This window comes from Schistocerca cancellata, chromosome 3 (assembly GCF_023864275.1).
Source record: "Schistocerca cancellata isolate TAMUIC-IGC-003103 chromosome 3, iqSchCanc2.1, whole genome shotgun sequence".
In the NCBI taxonomy this organism is placed as follows: Eukaryota; Metazoa; Arthropoda; class Insecta; order Orthoptera; family Acrididae; genus Schistocerca; species Schistocerca cancellata.
In genome coordinates, this window is record NC_064628.1 from 75,686,610 (window position 1) to 75,700,219 (window position 13,610).

General features: G+C 44.5%; 1 protein-coding gene across 1 annotated transcript in view; it reads left to right on the forward strand.

Annotated features, from left to right (window-relative positions):
- Nucleotides 1-13,404, forward strand: part of LOC126176114 (cuticle protein 38-like) — a 37,711-nt gene extending 24,307 nt beyond the window's left edge. The window contains exons 3-4 of the mRNA XM_049923251.1: nucleotides 12,793-12,858; nucleotides 12,974-13,404. Coding sequence (XP_049779208.1) covers nucleotides 12,793-12,858; nucleotides 12,974-13,357 — 450 coding nt within the window. The 3' untranslated portion in view covers nucleotides 13,358-13,404. The remainder of the gene's footprint in view (nucleotides 1-12,792; nucleotides 12,859-12,973) is intronic.
- The last annotated feature ends 206 nt before the right edge of the window (nucleotides 13,405-13,610 follow it).

Genomic DNA, 13,610 nt, shown 5'->3' on the forward strand with positions numbered 1-13,610 from the left:
AAATTTCGAGCTTCTGTAAGAGATCGCCAATCTTGGGGATTTTGCGTCTGTTTAAATTTGGGTGTATTTTTTGTTGTTTCTGCAATAGTGTTGTAAGCCGTTTTGTGTACCAAGGAGGATCAGCTCCGTCGTTTGTTAATTTATTTGGTATAAATCTCTCAATTGCTGCCGATACTATTTCTCTGAACTCAAGCCACACCAGGTCTTAACGGTGATGGTGTAATTATTAGGCTTTGTTCCTTTCGTAAGAATGATTCTAGTGAATACGAAATCGGACACTGACATTCGAAAATGAGAATCGATTTACTTATTTTCAGTTGATAGTGAAATTTTCCCCGTGGACTAATATTTGCATTTCACTCCCGAGTTACATCGTATGACTAATCGCTACTGATTATTTGTTTTGTATGTGTACATTTTACACTCTGTTTTCCTTGTGATTACCAGAATTTTAAGATATTATGTCCCCTGATGTATCTTATTTCGTGCTGTGTGCCCACAAATTTGAACTCATTCTGAGAGTTGACTTTACACTGGAAATATTGGGTAAGCAATAAGTACTTTCAATGTGAGTTCCGTACTTTTCTCAACAAATCTTCGTACATCGCAAGTGATAAGGCAGAAAGTATCAGAAGGGCAGACATCTCATCATGGAAGTGTGAAAGCTCACCTGCTGCTTATACAGAATGCTTCACAATTTCCGTTACGTGCTTCTAAGGGTTGTAGATGGGGCTTAATGAATACAATTTTAGTAAGAAACGCATGTCCGGAGATGTCCCGCTTGCATATTAAATAGGTTTGAATTCTGGATCACTTTTAAATTGCACGCTTCTCTGTATGCTCACAGCGGAGACAGCGAGCTCTATCGTGTATGCTTTACAGGAACTGTTCAACGTGGTGATCTCACTTTTCTTTGTACAAGTCAACCATTGGTTCTATGTGCACCTTCAAAAAAAAACCCTCGTACGTCCGTGGGGCGCCACAGTCAATCCTCCTAGCCTGTCGCAACCGCTATTTGACGAAATTCGTAGGTGAGGGGCTCAGGCGATTTCGAAAACATTTTCGATGTATGCGTTATGGAATTCTGTCATTACGTACTATACCATGAAGTGGAACATTTGAAAGTGATCATTGACATCCAAACAGTACATTATTGGACATGGGTTTCATATAAAAACAAACTAGTAATTCTGTGTTCCGTCTACAAACTGTACACGTCAACAATAGAAATTATGAAACACCCTGCATATGTTCAATGAAGATCAGACATATGAGGCAGTCAGGCCATTATTTGCAACGTTAGCTAAATGATAGTGTCCATACAGGGAAGAAAGAGAGAAGTGTGCACCATTAATACACTGAAGATCCAAAGAAACTTGTACACCTGCCTACTATAGTGTAGGGCTCACTCGAGCACGCAGAACTGACGTAACAAGACGTGGCATGGACTCGGCTAATGTCCGAAGTAGTGCTGGATGGAACTGACAACATAAATCCTGCAGGGCTGTCCATAAATCCGTAAGAGTACAAGGGAGTGGAGATCTCTTCTGAACAGTGCTTTGCAAGACACCCCAGACATCTTCAATAATGTTCATGTCTGGGAAGTTTGGTGGTCAGCAGAAGTGCTTAAATTCATACGAATGTTCCTGGTGCAACTTTGTAGGAATTCTGGACATGTGGAGTGTCGCATTGTCCTGCTGGAATTCCTCAAGTCTGTCGGAATGCACAACGGACATGAATCGATGCAGATGATGAGACAGGATGCTTACATACATGTCACCTGTCAGAGTCGTATCTAGCTGTATCAGGGGTCCCATATCACTCCAACTGCACAGGCCTCACACCATTACAGAGCCTCTAATAGCTTGAACAGTCCTCTGCTGACATGCTGGGTCCGTGGATTCATGAGGTTGTCTCCGTACCTGTACACATCCATCCACTCGATACAATTTGAAACGAGTTTCGTCCGACCAAGCAACACCTTTCCGTTCATCAACAGTCCTACGTCGGTGTTGACGGGCCAAGGCGAGGCGTAAAGCTTTGTGTCGTGCAGTCATCAAGGGTACACGAGAGGGCGTTCGGCTCCGAAAGCCCATATCGATGATGTTTCGTTGAATGGTTCGCACGCTGACAGTTGTTGATGGCCAAGAATTGAAATCAGCACCAATTTGCGAAAGGGATGCACTTTCGTAACGTTGAACGATTCTCTTCAGTCGTCGTTGAACCCATTCTTGCAGGATCTATTTCCGGCCGTTGCGATCTTGGAGATTTGACATTTATCGGAATCCTGATGTTCACAGTACACCCGTGAAATGGCCGTACGGGAAAATCCCCACTTCATCGCTACCTGGGAGATGCTGTGTCCCGCCGGCCGTGGTGGTCTAGCGGTTCTAGGCGCTCAGTCCGGAACCGCGCGACTGCTACGGTCGCAGGTTCGAATCCTGCGTCGGGCATGGATGTGTGTGATGTCCTTAGGTTAGTTAGGTTTAAGTCGTTCTAAGTTCTAGGGGACTGATGACCACAGATGTTAAGTCCCATAGTGCTCAGAGGCATTTGGACCATTTGCTGTGTCCCATCGCTCGTGCGCTGACTATAAGACCACGTACAAACTAGTTAAATGTTGATAATCTGCATCTGAAGCAGCAGTAACCGACATAATAACTGCGTCCTGCATTTGTTGTCTTATACAGGGTGGTCCATTGATAGTGACCAGGCCAAATATCTCACCAAATAAGCATAAAAAACTGCAAAGAACGAATCTCGTCTAGCTTGAAGGGGGAAACCAGATGGCACTATGGTTGGACCGCTAGATGGCGCTGCCATAGGTCAAACGGATATCAACAGAGGTTTTAAAGTAAGAATCCCCATATTTTATTACATATTCGTGTAGGCTTCCCCCTTCAAGCTAGACAAGTTTCGTTCTTTGTAGTTTTTTCGTTTGACGCTTATTTCGCGAGATATTTGGTCCGGTCACGGTCAATGGACCACCTTGTACAGACGCTGCCCATCGTAGCTCCATATTCTGCCTGTTTACAAATCTCTGTATCTGAATACTCATGCCTGTACTACATTCTTTGGCGCTTCAGTATATCTCGATGACGGTGAAGCTATACAGTCTCCGGACCAGAATGGAGAAGAAATCTTTGTCCCTGATGAACGAACCGTCACAATATTCGGCTTGAATAACCCTGGAAAAACGCAGGAAACTCTCCTCTCTATACGTTACTGTCATATGTGTCTGAGGTGTGAAAGGAATGCACCGGGGAGAATGTTCCTGTAGCGTTATGTGGAGATAAGGACAGCAACTGCTACTGACATGGAAGTGGGCAGTGATGTGGAGTTCCTGAATACGTCATCTGGTCCGCGTTCCGGGACCGAGCAAGGTCTCCAGACCGGTGGGCAGGCAACCGCGGCACAGACAGCCGATTCTGCGTCGTCCAGGGTCGAGGGAAGCCGTTAGCGGTACCCACCGCGCAGATTATTGCTGTGGCGGGCCGGCTGCATCCGCCGTGCTCACTACGAGGACATGACGTCGGGAATTTCAGTCTGCTGTCGGCCTGGTTCAAATGGTTCAAATGGCTCTGAGCACTATGGGACTTAACAGCTGTGGTTATCAGTCCCCTAGAACTTAGAACTACTTAAACCTAACTAACCTAAGGACATCACACACATCCATGCCCGAGGCAGGACTCGAACCTGCGACTGTAGCAGTCGCGCGGTTCCGGACTGCGCGCCTAGAACCGCAAGACCACCGCGGCCGGCGCTGTCGGCCTGTCCGGACTCACTCTGTTGCGATTCAGAGGCGTCTGCTTGTGATAGCAGTTATACAGCGTGTTCCGTAAGGGCGTGCAAAAATGTAACAGGACACAGGGAATGCTCCACCGAACAATTTGAAGTAGGGTTCCTGGGGTCGGAAAAGCCAGCTAAAGGAGATATGAAAGTAAATTTGTATACCCCTTTGAATAGCATTACGGTTTTCCAGCTTATTTACAACTGACGTGCGTACAAGTTTACTTGTAGCGTATTATTTATTTACATGCACAGTCCTTGTTTCCTGCAAGGAAACTGGGCGGACGACCCCGATTATCAGGAAGTCATGATGCGAGTGTTGTTTACTTTACATGTCCATAAGCTAGCTCTGTTGTATCGCATTTACACTGTCCCATGGCAGAACATGCCATGCCGGCCGCTGTGGCCTAGCGGTTCTCGGCGCTTCAGTCTGGCACCGCGCGACCGCTATGTCGCAGGTTAGAATCCTGTCTGGGGCATGGAAGTGTGTGATATCCCTAGGTTAGTTGGGTTTAAGTAGTTCTAAGTTCTAGATGACTGATGATCCCTGATGTCTCATAGTGTTCAGAGCCAGCGAGAACATGCCATTCATCACTCAGTGCTATTCAGAGACGTATCGTATAATACAACGGAGCAGTACCGTTACAGTTTAGCAGAACTCACTGACATAGACCTTGTGTATTGGGAAGTACGGTGCAATGCTCTGGGTGCTCAAAGGCCGTATAGGGAACGGTTTCCTAACAGGCATCATCTGTCATGACGAGTGTCGATTGACGAATGCAGGAGACTGGTTCATTGGAAAGAAGAAACGAGGGACCTGGTAACATGGGGACCACTCACACACCAGATTTTGAAGAGTAGATGCTGGAACCGGTTGTAGTGGACCCCACTATAACTCTCGTTGTATTGCATGTGAAATGGGCTCTGCACGTACTAACGTGTGGCGAGTACTCCACGAGCAACAATTACACCCATATCATCTACAACGAGGGCATGCAATGCTTGTGACTGACTTTGCACCCAGGGTAGCGTTGTATCAGTCGTTGCTCTAACAATGGTTCGATCAACCAGATTTCCTCAAAATCATGCTTTTTATTGAAGACGCCTCATTTGAATCTGATGGTATTTTGGACAGCAAAAATAGCCACATGTGAGATGAGGTAAACCCTTAAGGTGTAACGCAGTCACACCATCAAGTACGTTTTGCAGCGAATATCTGTGCTGGCATTGTAGGCGACGATCTCATCGTGCCATGGCTTCTATCAGGCGTTCTGAATGGCCACTTGTACTTGAGAAATGCAGTTGATAAACGGGTATTCACTGGACAAATATATAATAGAAGATCTGACATGTGATTACATTTTCACGTAATTAGGGTGCATAGATCCTGAGAAATCAGTATCCAGAACAACCACCTCCGGCCGTAATAACGGCCTTGATACGCCTGGGCATTCAGTCAAACAGAGCTTAGATGGTGTGTACAGTTACAGCTGCCCATGCAGCTGCAGCTTCAACACGATACCACAGTTCATCAAGAGCAGTGACTGGCGTATTGTGACGAGCCAGTTGCTCGGCCACCATTGACCAGACGTTTTCAATTGGTGAGAGATCAGGAGAAGGTGCTGCTCAGGGCAGCAGTCGAACATTTTCTGTACCAATAAAGGCCCGTACATGACCTGCAACACGTGGTCGTGCATTACCTTGCTGAAATGTAGGGTTTGACAGGGATCGAATGAAGGGTAGAGCCACGAGTCTTAACACATCGGAAATGTAGCGTCCACTGTTGAGAGTGCCGGAAATGCGAATAAGAGGTGACCGGGACGTGTAATCAATGGCACGTCATACCATCACGCCAGGTGATACGCCAGTATGGCGATGACGAATACACGCTTCCAATATGCGTTCACCGCGATGTCGCCAAACACGGATGCGACCATCATGATGCTGTAAACAGAACCTGGATTCATCCGAAAAAATGACGTTTTGCTATTCGTCCACCCAGGTACGTCGTTGAGTACGCCATCGCAGGCGCTCCTGTCTGTGAAGCAGCGTCAAGGGTAACCCCAGCCATGGTCTCCGAGCTGATAGTCCATGCTGCTGCAAACATCGTCGAACTGTTCGTGCAGAGGGTTGTTGCCTTGGAAACGTCCCCACCTGTTGACTCAGGGATCGAGACGTGGCTGCACGATCCGTTACAGCCATGCGGATAAGATGCCTGTCATCTCGACAGCTAGTGATACGAGGCCTTTGGGATCCAGCACGGCGTTCCGTATAACCCTCCTGAACCCACCGATCCGATATTCTGCTAACGGTCATTGGATCTCGACCAACGCGAGCAGCATGTCGCGATACTACAAACCGCAATCGCGATAGGCTAGAATCCGACGTTTATCGAAGTCGGAAACGTGACGGTACGCACTTCTCCTCCTTACACGAGGCATCACAACAACGTTTCATCAGGCAACGCCGGTCAACTGCTGTATGTGTATGAGAAATCGGCTGGAAACTTTCCTCACGTCAGCACGTTGTAGGTGTCGCCACCGGCGCCGACCTTGTGTGAATGCTCTGAACAGCTAATCATTTGTATATCACAGCATCGTCTTCCTGTCGGTTAAATGTCGCGTCTGTAGCACGTCATCTTCGTGGTGTAGCAATTTTAATGGCCAGTAGTGTAAGTTATTGGAAACCGTACCCCTGTGTGTTCGTGAGAGGATGCCGATACAACATGACGGTGCAGCAGCTAACTTCAGTGTGGATGTCCGCCAGCATCTCAATGCTGTGTTTCCTGGCCGCTTAAGTGGAAGTGGAGGTCGAATTCCGTGTACTGCGAGGTCACCTGGCCTGAATCCCTTTTATTATGTCCTATGAGGATATCTAAGTTCAGTTGTGTGTGAGACCTCAGCGGATACGGAGACGGAATTAGATGCCAGAATTGTAGCTGCTACGATGCGATTCGGAACACACCACGGAATTTGGTCAGAGTGGACCACAATCCTGTTCGCCGATGTCATGCTTGAATTGCCGTTGATGACCCTGAGTTTCAACATACTTTGAAGATACACTACAAATGGTACATTCATTGTATCAATGGTGGTATTTACTGTAACTCACGTAATTACAAAAGTACACAGTAATGTAATTTTATTCCTATTATCTCCTTAAGCTGGCTTCTCCAACCCCACATTCCCTAATTCAGATTGTTCAATGGACCATCCTCTATGACCTCTTAAACTTTTGCATGCTCATACGGAAACGCCCTGTATGCTCCACCCACGACGTTTACCCTAGAACTACCATGAGTATCTTCAGAGCGGTACCGCACCGTCGATCGATGATCGCTGACCTCTAAACATGAACGGAGCAGCAACACGCAAAACGTTGGGGCCAGAATCACTTTCTAACTGCATGGTAACGACTTAACATGTTGCATACGTTGGTGTTGATTCCTTCAGCTCTGGATACTATTTGTTGTTATAATATGTAAATTCCCCTATCATTGCTACGTAAGCAATTTGGATACGTAATTACACTCTGGATGGCGAAGGAGATATTTTATTTGTGGATATAGATCACTCGTTGTAAAACATTTTAGTGATGATCGCCTATTTTTCATACTAAGGAAATACTTAACGTCTCTGTTACTTTCACTAACAGTTGTACGTTTCTTGGACTAAATAGGTAAAGTCTATATATAATATAGTAGATTAAGAACAACAAAGGAAGAATTTTGAAGTCTGAGACAGGTAGACAGTCATATGTAGATTGTACTCTGAGGGCAGTAAACGGTACGCTATCCAGCATTAATCTATGTCCTGATCTAGCTCAGAGATATAATTTCTGTAAGATCTACTTGTCATGAAAATTCTGTGAAAACTGCGTGCTGTAACAAATGTATACAACGAATGGAAACGAAATTTTCTGGTCTCTTGAGTATAAGAAAAAGATAGAATGAGACTATAAGGCTCCAGTAAATTGATTCCGCTGTGAGGTAAGCTCCAGGCATGAAATTTGACCAGTTACGTCGGACTACCTAAATTCTTTCAAATGGTTCAAATGGCTCTGAGCACTATGGGACTTAACTTCTGTGGTCATCAGTCCCCTAGAACTTAGAATTACTTAAACCTAACTAACCTAAAGACATCACACACATCCATGCCCGAGGCAGGATTCGAACCTGCGACCGTAGCAGTCCCGTGGTTCCGGACTGCGCGCCTAGAACCACTAGACCACCGCGGCCGGCCTAAATTCTTTATGTTAGGCAAAAGTAAACTTGGCATTGGTGTTTTTAACACTGTGCTTCATTCCATAAGAAGCACCAAACGCCAAAGTAATTTATTTTTATTCTTCGAGATGGAAACGAAGTTTGCCTACTGTTACGATGCATATTAAGAAACGGCCAGTCTTGTAAGTTGGTAGTTCCGTAAAACTGCGTAATTTTATATATGGGATATCAAAAAGACTAAACTTCGTAGCTGTCGTTCCGTATGCTACTACGTTTTATCAGTGTGTCATAGGAAACTGCGGTATCTTTTGACAGCGATTGAGGTTCTGGAAAAGATTCGAGAGAGCGTGATACTTTGAACCAGGTGGTTGTGGAAGCAAGAGGAGGAGTCTTCTTATTTCCTATAATATTTCCGTAATGCAACGAATTTTTTACTTTTGGTGGATAAAACCACCTACATCTTTTAATTTCTTTTAAAAATTTATTTATAAGTAAATAAAAAAATTTATTAAGCGATCTAGATAGTATTATTCACAAAATATTCACAACGATAAAACTAATACGGGAAACATACATTCCTTATTTATAATACAACGAAATTACCAAGAACATGTAAGGTCATTCAGCTGAAAACATTTACACGAAAATGTGCAAATTTTTACTACAAAATTTTTCCTTGAGTTAGAGCGAAAGTAATACCGTCAAATACCTCTAAGTATTTTTTATTTATTCAGTTCTCAAGCGTTATGGAAGGCATTGTAACACAATTATCAACCTGTGCTTTGTGGACTAGTACATGTAGATGAGCACATGTACACATGACAAGGACATAAAAACTAAAAAGACAAAGAAAATACAACCACATACATGTAAATAGTTAAGTAATTAAAATTAGCTGCAACATATTTCCTGTCAGAATATGTATAATGAAATAATTTTCTTTTATTTTTCTGTCCAACATATGGAGTATGGTGAGACAGATCCACAACTGCAGTACTGATTTTGAATCAAATGCCAGCACCAATAGCACTACTTTGCATTTTGAAAACCACAACCAGTTTCGGCCCCCGAGTTCATTATCCAGTGGTAGATGTAGGCGTCATGAGAGAACACAGAACCACCGATCAAATAAAAGTGCAGCCGGTGCTACCATTTTATTCCAAGTTTCATTTATATTTTAGACCACTGATGATCCCAAGCACGAATAGAAGTGGCGTGTTTGGTGGATGCATGTAAAGCGACTAGCAGTGAATGACGCATTTTTTTTCATAAATGATTCCAATACATATTTCACTATCTCTAATCGAAAACAAGAAGATGTTCACTGACATCTGTTAGTAATTTTACCGATAATATCACAGCGATGAAACTAGCTTGACCAAATGAATGCTATGCACGGCAACTAGCCGCTACAATACTGCAACTTAAATACGTTAAACTCGCCGTCGCTATCGAAGCCACAAAGAGAATATTATGAAAGTTAAGCTCATGTTGGACCGACATAAATCATCAGTGCAGTGGTGGTGCTAGCATCGTATTTTCTAATTTGAAAATGTAAAAAAAAATTATTAACAAAATTTAAAAAGCATCACAAAGTGTTTGTTGTAACTTGAATTTTCTTTCATTGGACAGACTCAATTGGATACATGTATCATTAGTGTTACCAGTCTTTCAAAACTTTAAAAATTCTAATCGTGTTCGTAATACGTTTACTGAGGAGAGGGTGGAGGACGTTGAATGTTGGGTCTCTTCTACAGTTCTCTCAAGGAAGGAGTGTAGTCTGTGAAATTCTACGCCTGCGTCACAAAGATATAGGAGTAGGTCACAGACTCTACAATTGACACTTTTTAGAGTGTCGTGACAGTTACACAAACATGATAAGCGCACTGAAAAATTCGCTTCCTCATGTCTCAGAATGAAAAGTAGGTTATCTATTTTTCTGTGAGGTATCTGCCATTTGGACTCACTGTGTGCCTCAGTCTCTGACGTAACGTTTAACTCTTGTGCTATTTTTGAGAACCGTAGTGATTGTTTGAAATTTGATGGCAATCACTTCAAGTCTTATTTCATTGGGATGCTTGCAGATCTGCACAATGGTCTGCTGATATTACTCAGACCCTTTTCGTGGGTCAAATGATGCATACAGGAATTTCACACTACTACTAACTTCGTGTCACTAATTGTCGCTTTCCTTCTCTCCAGAAAAGGCTACAGGTAGTTCTCTCCAGGCACAACCCTTGCCCGCCTTTGACATGAACCAGAAAATTGTTTGGAACGTTTGGAAAACATTCAAATTCAAGCAGAATCGTAGAACTTAACATATCCTAAGGATGAGCTAAAACTTCAAAACAGCACTCAAAGTATACTAAACAGTATAAAAAATTTAACGAAGTAATAAATGGCGACGAAAATAAAGCTGACCCAGAAAAGTATTTCATGTTAAGGTGCATGAAATGTTTCCGGACCAGTTTTAGTTCGGTGCCCGTGTACAACTTACCTCTGATAAATACCAGCTGGTAATAACTAAGAGGAAATGTGTTACAAGCTAAGAGGTCTCAGTCTCGACACTTGTTGACAGGAACAGCTAGCTCCCGTCGGAACCAATCACCACAAGTTACACAAGACTTAACTTCTTTCATCATACCAACATACCAGACAATACCTTTAATTGAAAACCAATGTGATGAGGACAATAGTATCCATTCTTTCTTAGTCCTGCTGTTCTCATTATCCTCAAACAGTCCAATCGACCATGATATCCAGGAGGGATCGAGTGGGGTAAACACTTGTAACCTGGAACACACTCCTGATGTATCCACAGAGGTGCAGTACTCGATCGCTGAAGACGGTCCCCTCTGCCGGTCACGAGAACACGGTCGTTCCTAATCCAGGCATCGCTGCACTGCCAAAGTGACTACCTGTCCCTCTCCCTGCTGAACACGCAGCAACCAAAATGTTGCCGTAGTAACGGCTCAGTTTCCACTTCATCGAATAAACATTTCACACAATCTGAATGTAACTGTCAACACTGCGCAGGAGTCCAGGAAATATATCACGGTGTAATACAAGTACTAGAGAAAGTTAATACACCAAGATCTGGGAGCGGCGCAATAAAATAAGACTTAAGGTGATTGCCATCAAATTTCTACCAGCCACTACTGTTCATAAAAATAGTGATAGGTCTTAATTACAGACTGAGCATCTTACTGGATTCAAACACGATTTATAAATCGTAATTCACAAAGCATAGACAACGTATTTTGCTTTCCGAACCACGACTAAGCGGATTTTCAGGGTACTTATCAGATATTTGCAGCTGTCGTGAAATTTCACTCTAGGAGGACCTCTTACAAAATTTCCGTAGGTGACAGCAGGAGCATAATTTCACTCTTTGATTCAAAAATGGTTCAAATGGTTCTGAGCACTATGCGACTTAACTTCTGAGGTCATCAGTAGCCTAGAACTTAGAACTAATTAAACCGAACTAACCTAAGGACATCACACACATCCATGCCCGAGGCAGGATTCGAACCTGCGACCGTAGCGGTCACGCGGTTCCAGACTGAAGCGCCTTTAACCGCACGGCCACACCGGCCGGCTAAAATTCCTTTGATTCAAACAGCTATTGACAAGACACAACAATGAGTGTAATCGCCGGCCGAAGTGGCCGAGCGGTTCTAGACGCTACAGTCTGGAACCGCGCGACCGCTACGGTCGCAGGTTCCAAAACCTGCCTCCGGCATGGATGTGTGTGATGTCCTTAGGTTAGTTAGGTTTAAGTAGTTCTAAGTTCTAGGGGACTGATGACCTCAGAAGTTAAGTCCCATAGTGCTCAGAGCCATTTGAACCATTTTTGAGTGTAATCCATAGTCTTCTTCGGAAACACAAATGCCCTCCATTGAAGTTAAAATGTTATTCCTCCGGCATCTACAACGGCATCGAACCACATACGGCTTACTTTCAAAATTACTTTCAATCCCTACTAACGACACGTTGAAGTATACAAGCTGTGTATGTACTTTGACACAAAAGAAACAGGAACTGTACAGTTCGTGTTGTCTTTTTGTGGAAAAACCTTTCCCCAGCTAAACTTGGCATCGGAGCCCTTACAAATCACCAACAGCAAAGTTTCTTAATTAATTAATGAACTATCGTAGCATCATCTAGCTATTTTCAACAGAGAAGTTCTCCTTAATATAAAACTCTCATATTTTTACCTATTACATTCCAGCTGCCGGCTGTGGTGGCCGAGCGGTTCTAGGCGCTACAATCTGGAACCGCGCGACCGCTACGGTCGCAAGTTCGAATCCTCCCTCGGGCAGGTTACTTAGGTTAAAGTAGTTCTAAGTTCTAGGGGACTGATGACCTCAGAAGTTAAGTCCCATATTGCTCAGAGTAATTTTTGAACATTCCAGTTCATCTAGTTTCAGGTGATAATATGTTGCCATGCATTAACATTAGTGTTTATAATTGAAGTAACTATAACTATACTACAGATTGGTAAGCATAAGAACTACTTGTGGGCCTTGATGTTAGACAGCTTGTGAAGCTCGAAAACTGAACGAGATATAGGTGGCAAGTTTGAAGTAATTCACAGATTTTAATGAGGAGACAACTCGTGATATCTCTGTTGAAAAAATCAGTTTGAGGTAAGTTAGCACAGCAGGCGGGACAAATCGGCAGCAACGAGACAACGCCCAATGCAGTACCTCTAGCAAGGCCACTGCACGAGGCCGTTTGCTGGACAACCGGTGTATATAAACCCATCTGGACCACAACAGAGGCACATTTCAGCAGCAGCAGTAGCAGCAGCAGCAGCAGCAACTATCCCAGCCATGAACACCCTGGTACGGAGAACTCATGCCGTCTAAACACTTACTGCTTCAATTGACAGTAGATATTCAATGGTATGAGACTGACATGAAAACATATCATCATTTTACATCATTTTCTGAATTTCAGATCGTCCTGAGCGCCATCCTGGCCGTCGCCGTGGCTAAGCCCGGCTACCTGGGCGCCGCCCCCGCCGCAGTCGTCGCCCCCGCCGCGTACGCCGCCCCCGCTGTGGTGGCCGCCCCCGTGCACGCCGGCTACGCCGCCTACGGCCCCGCCCCCGTCGCCGTGCGCTCCGACGGCTACCTGCTGGACACCCCTGCCGTCGCCGCCACCAGGGCCGCCCACCTGACCGCCGTCGCCCAGACGCAGGCCCGCGACGCCGTCATCAACGGCGCCGCCCTCGCCTACGCCGCCCGCGCTTACGCCGCCCCCGCCCCTCTGGCCTATGCTGCCCCCGGTGCTCTTGCCGCCGCCGCCCATCTCCAGGCTAAGGCTGCTCTCCTGGGCTGAATGTCAACTTCTGCTTTAAAATGGTTGTAAATAAAAAAAAAAATTTAATACAAACTTTTAGTTTGTTTTTCGTTTCTCCTATTTCACTATATTCTGTAAATTCTTCCAACACTGCTTAAAGCAATGAATACATCAGTCACTGATTTGTCTAACACATTTATTTACAATATAAAGGAAGCTTTGTGAAATATCGTTCCATATTTCAGCTTACGATACCCTGGATATGCATGGTGCTGCTAAGTTCAGTGCAGGT